General features: G+C 56.7%; 1 protein-coding gene across 3 annotated transcripts; it reads right to left on the reverse strand.

Moving 5' to 3' along the window:
* Nucleotides 1-7,880: 7,880 nt before the first annotated feature.
* Nucleotides 7,881-17,664, reverse strand: LOC100970098 (uncharacterized protein C3orf18). 3 transcript variants are annotated; one of them, XM_003818805.5, is made up of 6 exons: nt 17,337-17,664; nt 15,880-15,968; nt 15,340-15,735; nt 11,576-11,601; nt 10,771-10,918; nt 7,881-9,591 (listed from the first exon to the last, which is right to left on the reverse strand). In XM_003818805.5, the coding sequence occupies exons 3-6, from the start codon at nt 15,571-15,573 to the stop codon at nt 9,511-9,513; spliced, it is 489 nt and encodes a 162-aa protein (XP_003818853.1). In that variant the 5' UTR covers nt 15,574-15,735; nt 15,880-15,968; nt 17,337-17,664; the 3' UTR covers nt 7,881-9,510. The 3 variants fall into 3 exon arrangements, with proteins under 3 accessions (XP_003818853.1, XP_008970441.1, XP_003818852.1); XM_008972193.6 differs by lacking the exon at nt 15,880-15,968 and having other exon boundaries at nt 15,400-15,735; XM_003818804.5 differs by lacking the exon at nt 15,880-15,968.
* Nucleotides 17,665-17,857: the final 193 nt, after the last annotated feature.

The following is a 17,857-nucleotide window of genomic DNA, read 5'->3' on the forward strand; positions in this document are numbered from 1 at the left end:
GTCCCTGACCCAACTCCAGTCCAGACCTGCTTCTGGCAGGCAGGAAGCAAACAGCTCCAATGCAGCAGCCTCCCAGACCCCAGGCCCCTAAAAAAAGCCTCAAGGCCAAATTTCAGGCAAGCCCCTGCTTACTCCCACCTAATAATCTGGGTCTGCACCGCCACCTGGTGTTCACACTCAGAATGGCTCCAAACAGTGTGCCCTTGCCTCCTCCACCAAGGAAACTTGCACCCACCCCACCCACCCAGGTTTGGGATGGTCACCATTTGGGCGATGGGAACAGGCCTCCTGGGCCCCTTTGGAGGGTGTGGAGGCGGGTGCAGTCTCTCTGGGGGAGTCATTCAGCAGCACCTGTTGCCCCAGTGGCTCTTACAGAGCAGTGTCCAACAGATCCACTCCCCACCCAACACCATCGTCTGCGACAAGGGCCTCAGCAGAGCAGGCAGGATGAGTATCGCACATCGTGCTGGCCCAGCACCATGCGGGCGCTCCATGCCCGCAGGACTCACCTGGTGAGGTCACCATCTTAGTGTCCTGGCTGTGGGGAAGTTCACGTCCTTCACCCCTTGCCCCCTGCCCAGCCTGAAACATCCACTGCCACCTTTTATCAAACCCAGCACGAGGCCCAGCAGATGAAAGCCTTGCCTCGCCCCCAGGCAGCGGTGTCAGCTCCTCTGGAGTCCCCTGTCCTCAGCTGCCTCTCTGGTCACTTCCTCCTGAGGGGGCTGTCGTTGCTGTCAATGCTGCCATCCTGGCTCTCCTGCTGGTGGGTCTCTTCCAAGTCCAGAACCGACTGGGTGCCCCTCAGCACCAAAGCCCAGCAGAGGGCCTGCTGTAGAAGAGCTAGGAATGTGTGAAGAGAATAAATGAGTGGTGTCAGGAGAAGCCAGCTCTGTCTTCAGAGAATATTCTTTCCTTCTTCGGGGGTGTGAACTCAGGTTCACCCACCTGGGACCAAATTCAGGCCCTGCCTTGTGCTCAGCAACCCTACTGCCCTGTGCCTCAGTTTCCCCATCTGTAATGTGGGAGCAAAAGGGGTGCCCACTCTGTGGGTTGCTGGGGAGTTAAATGGGCTTGGATTCTGTCTGTGAGTGCCCCAGGAGGTCCACACGCACACAGACTCTGGGCCTGACTCATCTGCAGGGATTTATAGCAGGAATCTTCCTGCCTCCTTCACCTGGAGTTTCAGAGTGTCATTTTTATTGACCCATTATCGAGCCGCTGAGAAATCCTTTAAATCTCTCATAATCTGGTGTTCTCAGGCTCCTCTGGGTAAAGAGCTTCCTGATGAGCTTCAGCTGGGGCAGGGTTTGGCCCACACTCTCATTGCTTGGACCTCTGGGGCCTCCAGCCTGCTAGCAGGGTGCGGGAGGAGGGTAGGGGTTTAATATCAGCCTGCTGGGCCTCAGCTGGGGAGGGGCCTGAGATTCCGGTGAGTGAGGTATCCAGGGCATGAGATTTAAGGAAGCACACACATTAACGTTGGTGAAAGTGCAGTGTCAGTACCTGAAAGTGAGTGGCTCCTCAAATTTTGAAGCCTAGGCCCTTCATTCACTTGGCCTAGTCCTGTCCCTGCCAGTTGATCCCCACATCAGGGCCTGCAGTCTGGGGGCTGCTCTCCATGCCACATGTGGGAGAGGCCGAGTGCAGAGAAGAGATCTGAGGATGGGACCACAGAACCCCTGGGCCACCAGACAGGTGACCTGCCTGAGGGTGGCAGTGCCTGGAACTGCAAGCAGGTGGCAGAACAGGTTGGCATGGAAGGCTGGTGGGCAGATTGGGGAGTGAATTGGATAGTGCCTGCTGGGTGCCCTGTCAGGCCCCTGCACCCCCAGTCTCTGAGGCTTATCTGAAGCTCCTTTCTAGAATGGTGTGGGAGAAGGGCCAGGTCCCTGGCTCTGAGTCTGATGCCCTCAGTCTCTGGGTGCTGGGTCTCCTCCCCTGCAATAGGGGTGATCGTATACCCTGCCAGGGGCTACTGAGAATAAAGTGAGATGGTGCCAGATGGCGCCAATCAAGGGTAACTTATTAGGACCAGATTCTGGCCCTCGAGGTAGCCCAAGGTCCACTACCAAGGCCTTTCTGGCAGCTCTCCGGACTTGTTGGCTGGAGCCCCTGGAAGTGCATGTATGGAATTGTTATACATGCCTGGCAGCGCTCCTGGCTGGGGATACAGGGGCCTGTGTGCAAAGCCACCTTACAGGGCTCTCAGTCCAGCACACAAGAGATGTCCTGGGCGAGGTAGATAGAATTGGACTGAACTCTCAAACCAGCCCCCATCCCACTAGCATCCAGAAAGGTGCCATGGGAAACCATAGCCAGGAAGAAACCTCAAGGTGGGCAGTACACCAAGAGGGAGCTCTAGGGTCCCAGGATCAGCCAAAAGGTGGTCAGGATGAGGCTTCCTGGGGTGAGGGGCTCTGCTGCTCTTTGAGGAGCCCAGGTTTGGGGAGTCCCATTTGCCAAGTGCCTCACCCTTCCCACCTGGACCAAGGTTAGCGGTCCTATCTCTTTTACAGGGATCTCCATGAGCAAGACCACTTAGTCAGAAAATGGCCTGGAGGATTGTGAAATTGGCGACATTCCTGGGTGCCAGCTATGTGCAGGGAGCCGGCCCTGTGCTCAGGTTCTCCCCGAGCTCTGCCCTTGTGACCTGCCATCCCTGCCTCGCGGCTGCACTGCCCTGGGCCAGTCTCACTGCTTCTCTGAGCCCCCCTGTGCTTTCTCTGTAAGATGGGGCTAATGTTTGTCACAGGGATTAAATGAGATGATGGGAGGGGGTACACAGCAGGCAGTAGGTACTGTGCGGTGGGGTAGGAGTAGAGATCCCCATGGACAGCCCCTCTCAGGGTACCAGGCTCAAGACAGGCATAGGCTCAAGTCCAAGTGGGGACTAGGGACTGAGACAGGGCTTAGACCAGCCCAGGCACTTGCCTTCTTTTAGAGTAAAGAGAGAACATTGGCCAGGACAAAATTCAAAGAGAAGGTGAAGATGAAGGGGCCAAGGCTGAGGAGCCTGAGGGATCAGGGTGAGCCACAGGTGAGGGACATCCCAGGGAAAGTCCCCATGAGGGTAGCCTGAAGCCAGGGGCTTTGTGTGTTCTCCGTGCCTTCCCTGCCGATGGCTCTGGCACAGGGGACAGCTCCCCACTTGCCTTGGCTTCCAGCAATGGTGTACCCCAGGTAGAAGGGCGCACCAGGCCCCTGCCCTGCCAGCCCCTCCAGCTGGACTGCAGGCTTTACCCAAGCTCCAGCCACTGGCTGAACTGTGTCTTCTTCTGTCACTAGGACAGATGGGCAGAGGTGGTGCCCAGGAGCATCAGGCAGGCCTCCTTCTCATACCCACGACCCCCTGCCCTCTCCAAAATCAAAGATGTGAGGTCCGCAAGGAGACTTCATCCAAATCCCCCTCCAAGGACCCCTCCTGAGAGACAATCCTTGCCCTCCACTTTAGACCTGGGAGACTTCGGGGCCTGGGAAGCAGTTATATTTGGTGTGGCTGGAGAAGCTCTGAATCGTTGTCTTTTTCCCAGGTTGTCTCTCCAAGATTCTCAGTGAAGGGGAAGCACCTAGTGATTCTGAGCCTTGTTGGAGCTTGGCCAGGCTGAAGGTGGGCCCAGATGACAGCCCCTAACCCCTTCCCGTCCCCACCTAGGCCTTCCCTTTTTAAACCCTATCCAAGCAATTCCTGCCTCCCACCTCCCCGTGCCTGGGCAGAAAAAGGGGCAGGATTGCTTTGCCCACTTTACAAATGAGTCAACGGAGGGCCAGGGGAGGGAACAGATCCTCCCTCCTGGTTTGGTCAGTTCATGCCAAATTCAGGACTGGGGCCTGAACCTTGAGACTGCCGAGGAACAACCCCCTCACCCCCATTTCTTGCTCCCTCTATGGCCCAGGACCTGCTCTTTCTCAAGCTTCCACCCCAACTCCCCTCCCCATTGCTCTGCCTGCTCACCCAGGCTGGAACCATGGGGCCATCTTCTTCTGCAGCCCCCAAACTCCTCAGGCAGGGCAAGCCTGAAGTTGGTACCAAGAACTGTGGTAAGGGGCCAAGTGGCTGCCAACCTCACTTTCTCCCTTGGTGTTGTGGGAAGAGCAGATAGCATGGGACTCCAAAGCCCCACACAGTGGGGCAATCATGGACACTTCATTCAGCCCCTCTGACCACCCAGTTCCTCATGGGTAAACGGGGCTGGGCAGCTCTTGCAGGTCTGGCCCACTGGGGCCGTCCAGCAGCCCAGGCCTGGTGGCTTCTAACTGGTGACCTGCCCTCTTAACACCCCTTGGTGGGACTGGCTTTTACATTATTGGGTTCCCCAGGCTGGGAATGAGGGGCTGCTCTGCTGGGCCACGAGCTGAACCCAGCGAAGGGAAGCTGGTGTTGCTGCCACAGGAGGATCAGCCAGGAGTGTGGCACCTCCTGGATGCCGCTGTGCCTGCTGGGAGAGAAAGCAGCACTCCACTGGGTTTCTTGGGAAACGCCACAGGTAGAGAATGTTTCTCACTGGGTTCTGTTGTTCTGTTCCACTGCTAGACAGCCTGTGCCACATCTGTCACAGCGACGGCCACACCCACAGAATGGGCAGCAGAGGCTGCCACACCCTGGCCTGCAACCCAGGTCCTGGTGAGTCAGGCAGAAAGTGAAGGTGGCTGGTGCCTGCTCCTCTGCCTCCTCCAGGCAGGCCTCCCTGAATGCAACTCTTGGAGATTGGGAGCAACTCAGTCAGCAGACTTTCTCTGACCCAGCAGACTTGGCTCTCAAGGGCAGCAAGCCCTCATTCACCTCCAAGCTCACGGTTGAGCATACAGAAACTGCTTGATTCCTCCTGTGGACTCGGCATGAGGGAGACACCAGGGAGGCCCCTGTGTGATTTTTCACTTTGCTTTCAAGTTAAATGGTGTGATGGGCTACCTGAGATTTTGCTCAAAATGTGAACATCTGGCTCAGGCTGTGATCGACTGATCAGAGCTGACCTGGACTACTGAAGGCCTTGGTATCCCCTGGGTGAGGCCAGGGAGGGGGCCCCCTGGCCTCAGAGTAAAGACTGTCTAGACCTCCCTCCCCTGTCTGCAGATTTGAGTTCAGGGTAACATCTCCAGACAGAAACCTTGGCCCCAGGCTCCCAGAGGATCACCTTCCCAGCAGAACCCTGAGAGAGAGGGGGATCCTTCAAAGCTGAGGGCAGACCTGAGAAGCAGGTCCTCCTCCTCTGCCCAGCAGAAGGTCTCTTTGACACAGACTGCTTTCCCCAGGCCAGGGGTTGGGAAAAGGAAACCCCCTTCCCAGATGGGTCTCAGCTCCGCCCCCCTCTCTGCTTCCCGGACAGACCCTCTCCTGGGCTGAAGGCTGTAGCCCTAGAGTTTTCTCTGGGATGGGGGAGGGGACACCCACTTCTTGTTCCTCCCTGTATGCCTGCTGCCCTTCCCTTAGCTCCCTTGGGTTGGGGGAGAGGGGCAGGGAGTTGTTCCTGGGGAGCACTGACACCTATCCTGATCTTCCACTTGCAGGACCAAAGCACCTAGGGTGAGGGGGGCAGGGACTGCTGCCAAGGAGCTCTGATGGCTGAGGGGAGGTGAGAGAAGGTGCCATGGGCAGACCCAGGCCCAGGTGGGATGGCATCCTAGTCCCACCCCACCTAAGGGGTCTCCATGCTCTCCCCCTCCCTTCCTCCTTTCCCTGCAGCTGATGTCTACATACTTCTTGTTCTTTTCTCAGCAACTCTGGCCTTTTAGAGTGTCCCCTGGTTGACTAAGGCCCCCTGTCCTGAGCCCTCAGAGGACAAGGTGTGTGGGGATGTCAAAACAGCATCTCCTAGGGTTCCCCCAGATATCATTGACCACGGCTCTCCACACTGAGGCCTGCTGAGGGGTGCAGCTGGGCAGGATGGGGTGGGGGTGTCTGCCCTCAGCCTATAAAATCCCTAGGTGCACCCTGCCCCCACCCCACCTTCTTTTTCCTACAGATGTAGATATAGAGATATATAGACCTAAACAATGTGTGTTATGTGTGTACACACACATACACACACATCTTTTTTCCTATTTGATATCTGTCTCCTCCATCTAAAATGGAAATGCAGAGTCTAGGTTGGTTCACCCTCAGGACCGTGGTGCCAGGCTCATGATAGACGCTTAGCAATGTTTCTGGAAGGAATCCACAGCAAGGTCAAGCTGCTCTACTGGAGTTTCTGGGCCCTCCCCCGCAAGAACTTTCCTTTACATTCTGTAGGCATCCCCAGTGTCTGCCTGCAGACAGGCAATGGGATTATTTCATTCACTTTGGCTCGAAGGTGACATTTCTCTTTATTAAACAAGAAGATGGCCTCTGAAGGCGCCGAGCCACATCCACCCAGATACCACCTACCGCAAACTGCCCAGCTTCTGAGCCCAAGCCCTGGTTGCTACTCCCAAGGAAGGGTTTTACTTATGGAAGTGTGTGTGTGTGTGTGTGTGTGTGTGTGTGTGTGTGTTGTCGGGCAGGGGGCATTTCTCAAAGGGCTCCATTTAATAGTCAATTCCAGGAGCAGTGAGGCAGGCAGGCGACTCCATCTCATTCCACTGCCTGGCTGAGGGTGGTGACCACACCAGCCTCAAGGCCTCAAGGAGGACACACCAACCAGAACCTTTCACCCCAATATTTATTGACCCCACACTCTGGAAGACCTGGGAACTTGCTGGGAACTTGGTTTTCCTGCAGGACTGGGAATAAGAGCTAGAGGGCAGAAGGTGGGTGGAAGGGGGAGAAGGTGCCTGTGAGGGCACAAGAGGTGTGAACATGTGCCCTGGCACCCACAGAGACAGCTGCCCTGTGCAAATTGTCTAGCCAAGCCCACCCCGCAGGAGAGGGGCATGGGGCAGGCAGCAGGAGCAGATGGGCACTGGGGTTCTCCTGGAGCCCCCATCCAGGTCCTGGTCCCTGGGAGCCAGCCTTACTCCACAGGCCCCTTTTCTTCAGAATCCCCCAGACGCTGGATCTTCTGCAGCTCCCACATCCCTGGGCTGAAGGCCCACCCAACAGGGTGGGAGGACACAGCCCACCACCGCCTTTCCTCTCACTCCATGCCCCTCCAGATCCTGCCAATCTGCTGAGGGAAGGAGACCCCTTCCAAAGATCAAGGCCATCACTGACAGGCTGAGCTGTGACCCCAGTGTGGCTGGCTCATGGGCACGTGGCCCTCCCCTCACCTAAGGCCCTGTTCCCCAGCCCCTTCCTCTAGCTCAGCCCTCCATCGTGGAACTGGGGGAGTTGGGGCTCGCCCGCCCCTTATTTCCATGACGCTGGCCTGAAGGCTCAGCTCTCTGGGGAGAGCCTGGATGTCACTTAGAGTCCTGGTTTGTGGGACTTTCAGGGTTAAAACTGGAATAGTCCTGGGAAAACCAGGATGGCTGGTCACCTTAGTGTCATTCTCCCCCAAACCCTTCTGAACCCTGCGGGTGGATTCCACACAGATGACCCTAATGGCTTCCCACCCCCCACCGTTCCCCTGCACCCTTGTGCTCCAGAAAAAGCCACACTATTTTGCTTCCTTTCATGTTTCAGACCCAGCTCCTATGGGTCCTGAGGTGCCATATCCCTGCCAGGGCCCTTGGGGCTCAAGCCCCCTTCCTCCCCCGGTCTCACAAGGTCCTGTCCAGTTGACCTTTCCACCCTAGGGGGTGACAGGCCTTGGGACCCCAATCCACAGTTGGGAAATGAAGCCCCAGGGCAACCTCGAAGTCAGGGCCAGAGGCATTTCCTCAGACGGCTCAAGAGAAACCTGGGCTGCCACCTCATAGCTGTGATCCAAGCAACTATCCCCAGGCCCCCCACAGCCCCTCACCCATCCTGCCCCTCCTAGGGTTCCACACCCCAAGCGTCACAGGCTCACACGCTCTCCATGTAAACATCTTCATTACATCTTTAATGCTCTCACGTGGAGCTGCTCTGGGTTAAATTACAGCTGTATGCATCCTGAATTCTTGGCAGCCTCCAGTCGACTCAAGTGCTAACGTATTTATAGCATTTAAAGGAGGTTCTGAATAAATCCAGAACCTTCCCCATAGGGGCTTCCTAGGCCCTTCCCTCCTGACACATGGCATTTGCCCAGTGGAAGGTCTGCATACACTACCCCTGCATCCCCTCCAGCCAGCAGCGGACAGTGACGGTGGAGAGGCTGGGCATGGGACATGCCTCTGTGCATGCTTGTGTGCATATGTATGCCCAGCGTAAAAAAATGCCCCACTCTTGGAGTCTGTCTCTGCCCAATGGCTTGCCAGGACCCCTGGTATCAGCCCTGACCCTCCAAGGCTTATGGAGAGGCCAAGTGCAGGGACCCATCTCCCCACTCTTTAAACACTGAACGGCTCTTCCCATAGATGGGATGGAGGTGGGGAATTCAAACATAGACTAAGTTTTTTAGATGTTTTTCTGAGGTGCAATCCCTCACCCGCTTTCAGGCAGTCACAACTGCCCCCTCTAGCCTGCAGCCTGTGATTACTGCCCTCAGACCAACAGCCTCTCCCAACCCCAGATCCTCAGTAGAGCCCAAGACAGGGAGCCGTTTTCAGAAGCAGGTGAGCCCAGTGAAACAATGCAGTGGAGAGAGGAACCGTGCTGTGCGTGCTTCCCTCTTCCCTGCAGTCCCTGAAGATTGAAGGCAGAGAAGATAGCCTACCCTGATGCTCCACTACATACCATGGGGTAGAGGTCGACTTGGAGGGTGGGGCCAGTGTGGACAATCTCATCCTGCCTGCTGTGCTGGGACAGGCACATGTCTGCCCATGGGCACACTCATGCACATGCATGAGGCCTCTCGGCAGGTCCCGGGGGGCTGCATCCTTCCACTTCCATTCCCCTACTTCCTTCCCCCTCAGCTCCCATCCTAGCTTGGCCCCAGTAACATCTGGTTGCCAAGGATGGGTGGCTGGGAGACCTCCTGGACCCTCCGTAGTATGGATGGACCCTGGGTGTGAATTGCCCTTCTCCTGGCATCCTTGCATACTGGACAGTTTCAGCTCCATCTCTGGGCTTCTCAGGGCCCATAACAGATGCTGCCCTACCCTGTCCCTATAACTTGGGTGGTTTCCTCTCCCCACCCCAGAGGAGGCTCCAGATTCCAAAAAACAGGTCTCTCCCTAACAGAGGGAAACCTCCCCTTTCCTCCCCCAATCCCTCCCACTCCGTATCTCCCTCATTTCCTCCACATTAGCGGGGCAGACCCTGATGTGAGGGATCTGGACAGGGGATGAGGAAGCCAGCAGAGGCTCTTGACCTTCTCAGCATGAGGGATGCCCTCTGTGCCAGGGCCCTCAGGTCAGGAGAAGTCAGTGGTCAGAAGTCCAGCCTGGCTAGGGCCCTCTCTTAGAGTCTAGAGTCAGCAGGTGGGTCTGGAGAACAGCTAGGGCCTGGCTCAGCCCTCTTGTGTCTTGGCAGGGAAGATCTTCAGAGTAGGTCTTGACAATCAGGGAGTGGGGAGCTCTGTGGGCACCGTGATGGGTCTCTATCAGAAGTCCAGGCTTGTCCCAGGCCACTCACGCATGGATGGCATTGGCCACATCGGTAAACACCAGCTGGCTGGGTCTCTGCAGTGGGCCCTGGGAGGGCAGAGTAGTCTGCAGGAAGACAGGCAGGGGCATCAGAGACCATGGGCAAGGCCATGCACTCACTGGCCTGGTCACCTCCACCCTCACTTCCTGGTGCCTGCTTATGCTTGGCACTAGCAATGGCTTCTGCCTGGAATGCCCTCCCTGCAAGCTCAGCCTACAAATACGACTTGGCTCAGATGATTCCTCCCCAGCTTGCCCTGTCACCTTGGAGGCACTTACTGTGTTGATTTAATTATGCATGCACTGCCTTTTCCCAGTGGGGGATCAGAGGGCTGGACTCTGTACCCCCAGGCCCTAGCACAGGGGCTGGTACAAGGAGGAACATGGGAAACAAGTATCAAGTGGCCAGAAGTCCCAGCGGCTGGGTGGACCAAGGTTCTCAGTGCGAGTTCCTGAATATCCCAAGGGGGCAATATATCTTGACCCAGGTGATGCAGAGCTGGTGGCAAAACCAAAGGGTCTTCAGACTTCCAGCCTGGATTCTTTCTGAGCCCAAGAAGACGCAAAGAGGCTGGATAAGTCAGGGGCAGGCCAGGCCTGCTCATGGTGCTCTGGCCCTTGGGGATTTGGGGAAATGGTGGCAAGTGGTCAGGCAGCCCAGTGGCTACAACAGGATGGCCACACAGGCACCTATCCCTTTGGACACAGGAGGCAAGTTTGGCTGGGATCTTCACATGCCTGGGTCTGTCAGCCACTGGGAATCCACCAGCCTACTCAGAGGTACCGCTGCCCAAGAGTCTGACCCCATCCACAACCCACTCAGGACCATGGACCCTCAGGAAGCAGAGGAACCTGGGGTCCTAGCCGCCAACAATCTCTCCCATTAGTCCTTTCCTACTTTCCTAACCAGTATGTGGGGGCACATGGGGCAAGAATTAGGATTTTCAATTGTGGAAGAGAACACTGAGGCTCAGAGATGCCAGTGGGGCTCCAAAGATCAGCAGGCTATGGGGCAGAGCCAGGCTGTATCCCAGGACTGCTTTGGCCTGGCCTTGCGCTGTGAGTTTGTGGGTGGCCCCAGAGCAATATGACCACTTTCTGAACAAATCTGGAAAAAGCCGTATACCCAATACCTGCCATCTGACCACAAGGCAGGTGCTAGAAAGCTGCATGAGAAAGGAGGGAGGGTGAGGGTGGAGGACAGAGGATGCTGCAGGCGGGGTGGGGAGCCTGGTCAGTGCCCACCTTGCCCTGCATGGCCTGCACAGAAGTAGCAGCCTGTACAGAGGCGGCGTCCCGCCCATGCTCCAGCAGCTCCTGCTCCAACTCATCTTGTTCCTCCGTGGGGTCGAAGTTGTACATGGGCATGAGCTGGTGGCGTAGCTTCTCCAGCCTGGGGATGGGGGCAAAGGCTGCTGGGGACAGGGCAGGCCCTTCCCCTCCCAGCAGCCCTCCAGGCCCTGCCTCCTGACTAGCTGAGCCACAGCACACAACCATGCTTAGGGCCTTAAGATTTCCCTTGAAATGGGAAAAAATGACAGACATTTTTGCACCTATAGTACCAGCTCAACCCCTTAAATGGGTAGCCAGGGAGGCAGCAGTTACCCACTCCAGGGTAAGGCCATACGCCAAGTAGCTGTCATCCATGGGCCCCACAGAGATCACCTAGGCTAGGGCCTTGCTGTAATCCATAGCGTCTGAGTCTCAGGTGGGACTGGGGAGCCAGTAGCAGTCAGCTCAGAGCAGCAGGGCAAGGGTGGCTGGGCAGTTGGGTGGGAGTAATCCCAGCCTTCCCCCTCCCTGCCATCCCCAGTCCCAGGGTTATACCCACTTATCTAGAATCCTCACACCTGCCTGCCCTGTGTGTGAGATCCTTGTGCAAGGGGGGCCCTCAACCCTCCCCAAAGGGAAGTGGTCACCCCCAACCATGAATGCGCAGGACAGGCCTTGACTCCCTGATCAGCTTTTCACCCACTTCCTTCGGAGCCCAGCCCAGCACTCCCCATGGCCTCAAGTTTTGGGTGGGATTTGGGTTTGGATGGGGAATTACCTCTTCTTCTTCCTGATGTACAAAACCTGCAAGAGAAGGAGCAGCATCAAATGGCAAGGAGAGGAGGCCCTGAGGAACCCAGCAGCCCTTCTGGATGGGGACATGCTGAGGCTGATGAACAAGAGACCCGTGGGTCCCCATCCTAATGACACATACACCACTCCCCCTTCATCTTCATGCCTCCTCTTTTGTTTTTTGTTTTTTTTTTTTTTTTTTTTTTGAGACAGAGTCTTGCTCTGTCACCCAGGCTGGAGTACAGTGGCACAATCTCGGCTCACTGCAACCTCCGCCTCCAAGGTTCAAGTGATTCTCCTGCCTAAGCCTCCCGAGTAGCTAGGATTACAGGTGTGCACCACCACACCTGGCTAATTTTTGTATTTTTAGTAGAGATGGGGTTTTACCATGTTGGCCAGGCTGGTCTTGAACTCCTGACCTTGTGATCCACCCGCCTCGGCCTCCCAAAGTGCTGGGATTACAGGCGTGAGCCACCACACTGGCCCCATGCCTCCTTTTGACATTGTTAGCTGCAGACAGTGCCCAGACTGAGTTTGGGGACTCAAGAGGCTCCCTCTAGCCTGGGAGCCCACACAGTTAGGCCCGGCCTGGGGACTGGTGGGCCCCACCTATTGGCTGGGCTGCCAATATAACTGTAGCTCCAGCCACTCAGCACCTGCCTGTGGCTCCCCAGGGCTGAAGAAGAAAGGGAAAACTTCAGCACGTTCCCTCCCCTCAACTCTTCCCAGGCTCAAAGCCACGTGCAGGCAAAAAGTAAAGGGACCCAGTAAGGTAGCACATGCCTGTAGTCCCAGTTACTCAAGAGGCTGAGGCAGGAGGATCTCTTGAGCCCAGGAGTTCAAGTCCAGCCTGGGCAACATACTGACACTCCGTCTCTATAACATGTAAAAAGAACCAGGGACAGGCAGTGGCCAGACTCTGTAGCGTGTAGAGCAGTGGCTCTAGGCAAGGCTCTGAGCTGGTGGTCTCCGGAGTTCCTATGGGAGGCTGACGGCCCCCAGTGGACTAAGGTAGGGGTGGGGGACTGGAGCCCCTAGGCATCAGCCCAGGTCAACTCCCAAAAACTCTGATGCAAGAGGAACCTAAGAAGGCCCCTAGGTCTGGTCCCCCATTGTACAACCTTGAAGATGAGGACCTAGGCAGCCTGAGAAAACATCTAGAACCTCTAGGCCAGGGTAGGAAACCCTGTACAATGCACTGAGAGGGAGGAAGTGGGTAAGACTTGGGGGACCACCTTGGGCGGGGAATCCAGGGACTTCTGCCATCATCCTGCTCTTCCCTAAACTGGCAGTTTCTGACTACCAGGAGCATGACTACCTCTGCCTCGGGGAAAGCACAGCCCTGTGGTTTACCCCAAATCCTCCCACATTCTTTGTGCCCCATTCACAGCTTGAATCTGGTTTGATTTCCAGCCTGGCCCAGAGCTCCTCCTGCAGGACCCCCAAAACCTGAAAAGAAACTAGGGTATCAATCCTCACTCTCCCCTCCTGTCCAGGGTTGCATGTAGGGGTGCTCCCTTGCTCTCCTGTGGGTAGGCTGTGACAGGAACTCTAAGGTCTTCTGGCCCAGCCCCTGCCACCCTGAGCAAGTGGATCCAGCCCCAGCCCCAGCCCCTGTGGTCCCCACCTCTCAGCCCTTGCCCCAAGCCCTCCTCCCTCCCCTGAGACCCTGGGATTCAGAAGGATCTACAGAAAAGGCCAGAACCTTTACCCAATTTCCATGCCTTTTCCCCTCTTCCTCAGCTAACAGCCACCCCCACACCTTCCTTTCCAAATCTTCCCTACCCCTCACTGTCCAGCAGGTGCAGCCCCCTCTCCTCCAGGAACCTCCCCCACCACTGATCCTGGTCTGCCTATACCAAGCACTTTTCCTTCCTGGGTAAGGCAGAAAGCCTGGTGCAGATTTGCTCCTCCTTGTACCCACAGCCCTGCTTGAGGCTGGCATCGGGGAGAGGAAGCAGCACTCAGTGAGCACCTCTGGGCCTGTCTCCGGTCCCCAGGAGCTATCTTCTGCCCTCCGCTGCCTTTGTCCTATGAGCTTCCTACCTCTGATTTTGGCAAGAGGGGCATCCACCCAGGCCTTCTGAATGTTCCTCTAGAACAAGAGTAAGAGAGCGTTCTCAAGTTCCAAGGACAAAACCTTTCACTGAAAGTAACGAGGGCAGTTTCTAGGCCCCATTCTGCCCTTAAGGGTGCCTCCATCTGCTTACCCACTGCATGGGTGCCAAGGGAAAACATTGGCATCCTGCCTTACCTCCACCCAGGAGACCTCTCAGGCCCTGGCCTCATTCTGCCTGTGCTGCACCCTGGGCCTGCTTGCTGGCTGGCAGTTGCTCCCTGGCAGCAATCTGGAGCCTGTGGGGCCCATATGGCAACCCTGGTTTAACAGCAGCTCCAACCAGGCCATGATGGGCCACACCACAGCCCTACTTGTCAGAGCAACATGCTCCTAAGCCCAAGGCCAGCCATCAGAGCCTGCGAGGAGCAGTGGGCAGAATCCTACCATTGCCAGGCATACTGGGGAACCTCAGGGGCACCCCATCCTCCCTAGTCTCAGCCTGCACGATCTCCAGTGGTCCCTCAGTGACATTCTGAGTGTCCATGTATCATCTTAGGGGGACAGCCCATATCCTTAGGGACTGACACCAGATCAAGAGGCATCACACTCACTACTGAAGGATACCTGCAGCCCTCTCCCCAGCCCCCTTCCTTCCTGATGGCTGCCACCTCCACCCCTTCTCATGACACGGAGGCCAGGCTTCCATTTTGAGGTCTCAGCTCTAATTTTGCTCCTCAGCTGTCCCTAACCACCTAGCCTGGAAAGCATTCCTGCTTTCCTGCTTGAGTCCCCAAGTCAGTCCCTGCAGGCTTCCCTTGGAACCCTTGGTTTTTATCTGTTTCCCACTCCCTGTAAGAACCACAGGGCAGGACCTTGTCTTCCCAGCCTCTATTGGGTTCCAAAGGCCTGGTCCAGGGCAGGTACTCAGTAAATAATTGCCAAGTGAATAAATGAATGTTCACTGCCAACAGCCTCCCATGCACAGATCATCTTACCCAGACTCTGCAGCCCACGGTCCACATCAACCACCTTTAAGCCTTTTCTTCTATTGCAACCCCACATCCACTGCCCTAACTGTCCTGCTGGCTGCTCACAGAACCCTCTGTCTGCCTCCAAACTTTTGCCCATCAGGACCCTCCACTTGGAACTCCTTGACTACTATGTGGCCTTCATGACCCAGCTCAAGACACCATGTATTCCCAAGAACCTTTTCTGTTGTTTCCAATTGGAAGCGTAGCCTCTCTGGTCTCTGGGCCCCAGTGGACAAATCTCTGCAGGAGAGGAGGACCGCACTCTCATTAATAGATTGTTGGCGGGCACAGAGGCTCATGTCTGTAATCCCAGCACTTTGGGAGGCCAACGGGGGCAGATCACTTGAGGCCAGGAGTTCAAGACCAGCCTGGCTAACATAGCGAAACCCCATCTCTACTAAAAATACAAAAATTAGCCGGGCGTGGCAGCTCACGCCTGTAATCCCAGCTACTTGGGAGGCTGAGGCAGGAGACTCGATTAAGCCCCGGAGGTGGAGGTTGCAGTGAGCTGAGATCGAGCCATTGCACTCCAGCCTGCATGACAGAGCAAGACTCTGTCTCAAAAACAACAATAACAACAACCAGATTGTCTTCTGATTGATTAGGTTCTCTATAAATCTAAACACTGATTATCCTCCCCCAGCCTACCCCAGCTCTCACCATGGCCACAGCCAGGCCTATCACCGTGATGATCCCAAAGGACAGAAGCATGGTACCCACGCTGGCCGTGCCACCAGCTGCATCAGGGATTCTGGTGTCATTAAAGGTGGTGGCCTCTGGGCTGAGGGTAGTGGTCTCGGAGGCTGGCCCATCTGTGGCAGGTTCCAGGTCAGACTCAGAGGTGGGTGGGCGGCTGCTGAACCAGCCCCTAGCAGATGCGGTCCTGGAGTTCATGCTGATCCGGAGAGGGCCCTGGCTGAGAGGCTGCCTGATGCCAGTCAACCTGCCCACTCACTCCTGACTCCGGAGTGCCCCAGCCTGTGGTTCCTGCCACCTGTGGTGGCCACCTGCACAGCCACCTCCTTGGATAAAGGGAGCCCCCTGCCTTCCTGGGTGCTAGAAAGGAAAGAATAAGAAACATGAGGCTAAGGACAGGGGCTCAGTAGTGAGATGAAGTCTCTCTAGGTTCTGAAAGCACTGGGGAGGTAAAGGTTTGAGGGCAAGGATGAGGGTAAGTTCAGGAGACATTAGGACACATACTTTACGTATCTACGGTGCCCCTGTTTTTAGGAACAAAAATGAAGCCCTGCATCCTCTGTCTGTGGGTGAGATGATCATAGTGATCAAACCTGGAAGATATGAAAGGCAGCGGGGATGTTTGAAAGAAAAAGTCTCCCTCCCCTGATCAAAAACTCCCCCCAACCTGCGTCCCCATATCCCCCACCTCCCCATATCCACCTCCTCATTCCCTGCCTCCCACATCCCTCATCCTGCTTGGGGGGAAAAATACCACAGCTTTTTCCTTTCCTGGAGGGAAACACTTGCCCAAGAGTCAGACAGGCCTGTCTTTGAAACCTAGCTCAGCCGCTTAACTAGTGATCCCTAGAAAGTCACTCCACCTCTCTGTGTCTCCGTTTTCCTGAGTCTAAGGTGGGGATATTGAGAACATCCCCACAGGGTCATGGGGTTACAGAAATGGCAGAACAAACAGGTCTCGAAGAAAGACTTAGCTCAGCACAACCCCCATCCACAGTAAGCATCCACTACATGTTAGATTTTCTCCCCATGGCCAACCCAGTCACAAAGGGGAGCCAAGGGAGCCCCTGGACCCAGTCCACTGTATGGTCCAGACTATGCTTGGAGTGTGGGTGGAGGCTGATGTGGAAAGACCAGAAGACAAGAAGGAGAGAGAGGCTCTGGTTCTCTGGCGGGGCTTCTCCGCAGGCTCTCGGGGACATTGGACTGCCCTCCCTACCCACCAACAATAGAGGGGCTGCTAGGGTCAAGGAGAAAGGTGAGGCAGGAATGGAGCTCCCAGTTTGGGTGCCTTCTCTTTCTTTACCCTCCTCCCCTGGAAGCAGAGGGTGAGAGATTTGCCCAGTGCAGAGGGCCCTGGTTAAGGTGGGGTGGGAAGAGGTGCCAGCCAAGCTGCAGATGGGACGGCCTAGGGAGAGGAGGGATACCTAGCTCGTGGGTGCATACATCCCCCTGTGCTGGTTCATGGGCATTAGTGGGGTTGCCTCCCTGTGCAGATGCATGGGCGTGTGTGAGGTGTGTACACACCTCTGATGGTCCCTGAGGAAGGGGCAAGGCTGGCAGAGGGTTATGGGGTAGAAAGGCTCATCCCTCTTTGCCTTCTCCCTCCAGCTAGGCTGGGCACATCTGGGTACATAGGAAGTCCCAGGTTCTTTTCTTGGCTTTGCAACTGATCCCGGGCGTGACCTTGGGCCAAACCCTTAACTCGTGCCCTGGGGCTCTGTTAACATCGCCTCCCAAAGGAGAGAAGGGGCCCTACTGACCACTTTCCAGGCCTGCCTCAGGGTCCAAAGGGGAAGGGAAGGAAACCGGGGTAAAAGGGGTCGGCACCGCGACCTTCGAGAACCGGCATGCTGTTCTCCACCAGGTCTCTCAGTCCTCCCTGCCCCAATCCCCATGCCCGCCTCCGCGACCCTGTGATGCCTCCCTTCTTGCACAGGAGCAGTGACCTCAGCACTTACTTAATCCTCTCCCGGCGCCGAGCTCAGTTGGAGAGGCTAGGGGTGGTAGTGACTGGCAGGAGGCCGGGGCGGGGGGAACCCCCAAGCTCGGCGTCTGGGGCTGCGGGTCCGACCCGAGATCCGCCCTCCCTGCAAGCCCCGAGCCGCTGGCCAGGCCCGCTACTGCGCACCAGCCGCATCCGCGAGCGCTGGCTCTGCCGGCCTGAGCTAGGGTGGGTAGGGCCGGGACCCACGGCGGAGGTGGGGCCGGGCCGAGCAGCCTCGGGGGATCCCCGAAGCTACAGCGCCTTGCCTCCCTGCACGCTCCGCGCCCCCGGCCTCCGATTGGCTCTCGGGCCTAGAGCCCGCCCAGAATTGGACCGTTCGCTTGTCGCTCGGGTCTGGCTCCACCCCCAGAGGGAGCCTAGAACCTGGTCGCAGTTTTTAGAGACTACCCTCACCCCGTGGCCTGCGCCGAAGTTGGGCGGAGGACAGTGGGTGGCCAGGCCCTTCCGGGCCAGAACTCGGGACCCCTGCCAGCT

Source organism: Pan paniscus, chromosome 2, assembly GCF_029289425.2.
Source record: "Pan paniscus chromosome 2, NHGRI_mPanPan1-v2.0_pri, whole genome shotgun sequence".
Taxonomy (NCBI): Eukaryota; Metazoa; Chordata; class Mammalia; order Primates; family Hominidae; genus Pan; species Pan paniscus.

Bases quoted from the DNA above. Each gene is read 5' to 3' on its own strand.
- LOC100970098 (XM_003818804.5), bottom strand. From the start codon at position 15,573: ATGAACTCCAGGACCGCATCTGCTAGGGGCTGGTTCAGCAGCCGCCCA. The intron at 11,602-15,339 runs GTGAGAGCTGGG...CTTCTCTTGCAG, and splicing joins TAGGCCTGGCTGTGGCCATG to GTTTTGTACATCAGGAAGAA. The intron at 9,592-10,770 runs GTGGGCACTGAC...GTCTTCCTGCAG, and splicing joins TGCAGGCCATGCAGGGCAAG to ACTACTCTGCCCTCCCAGGG.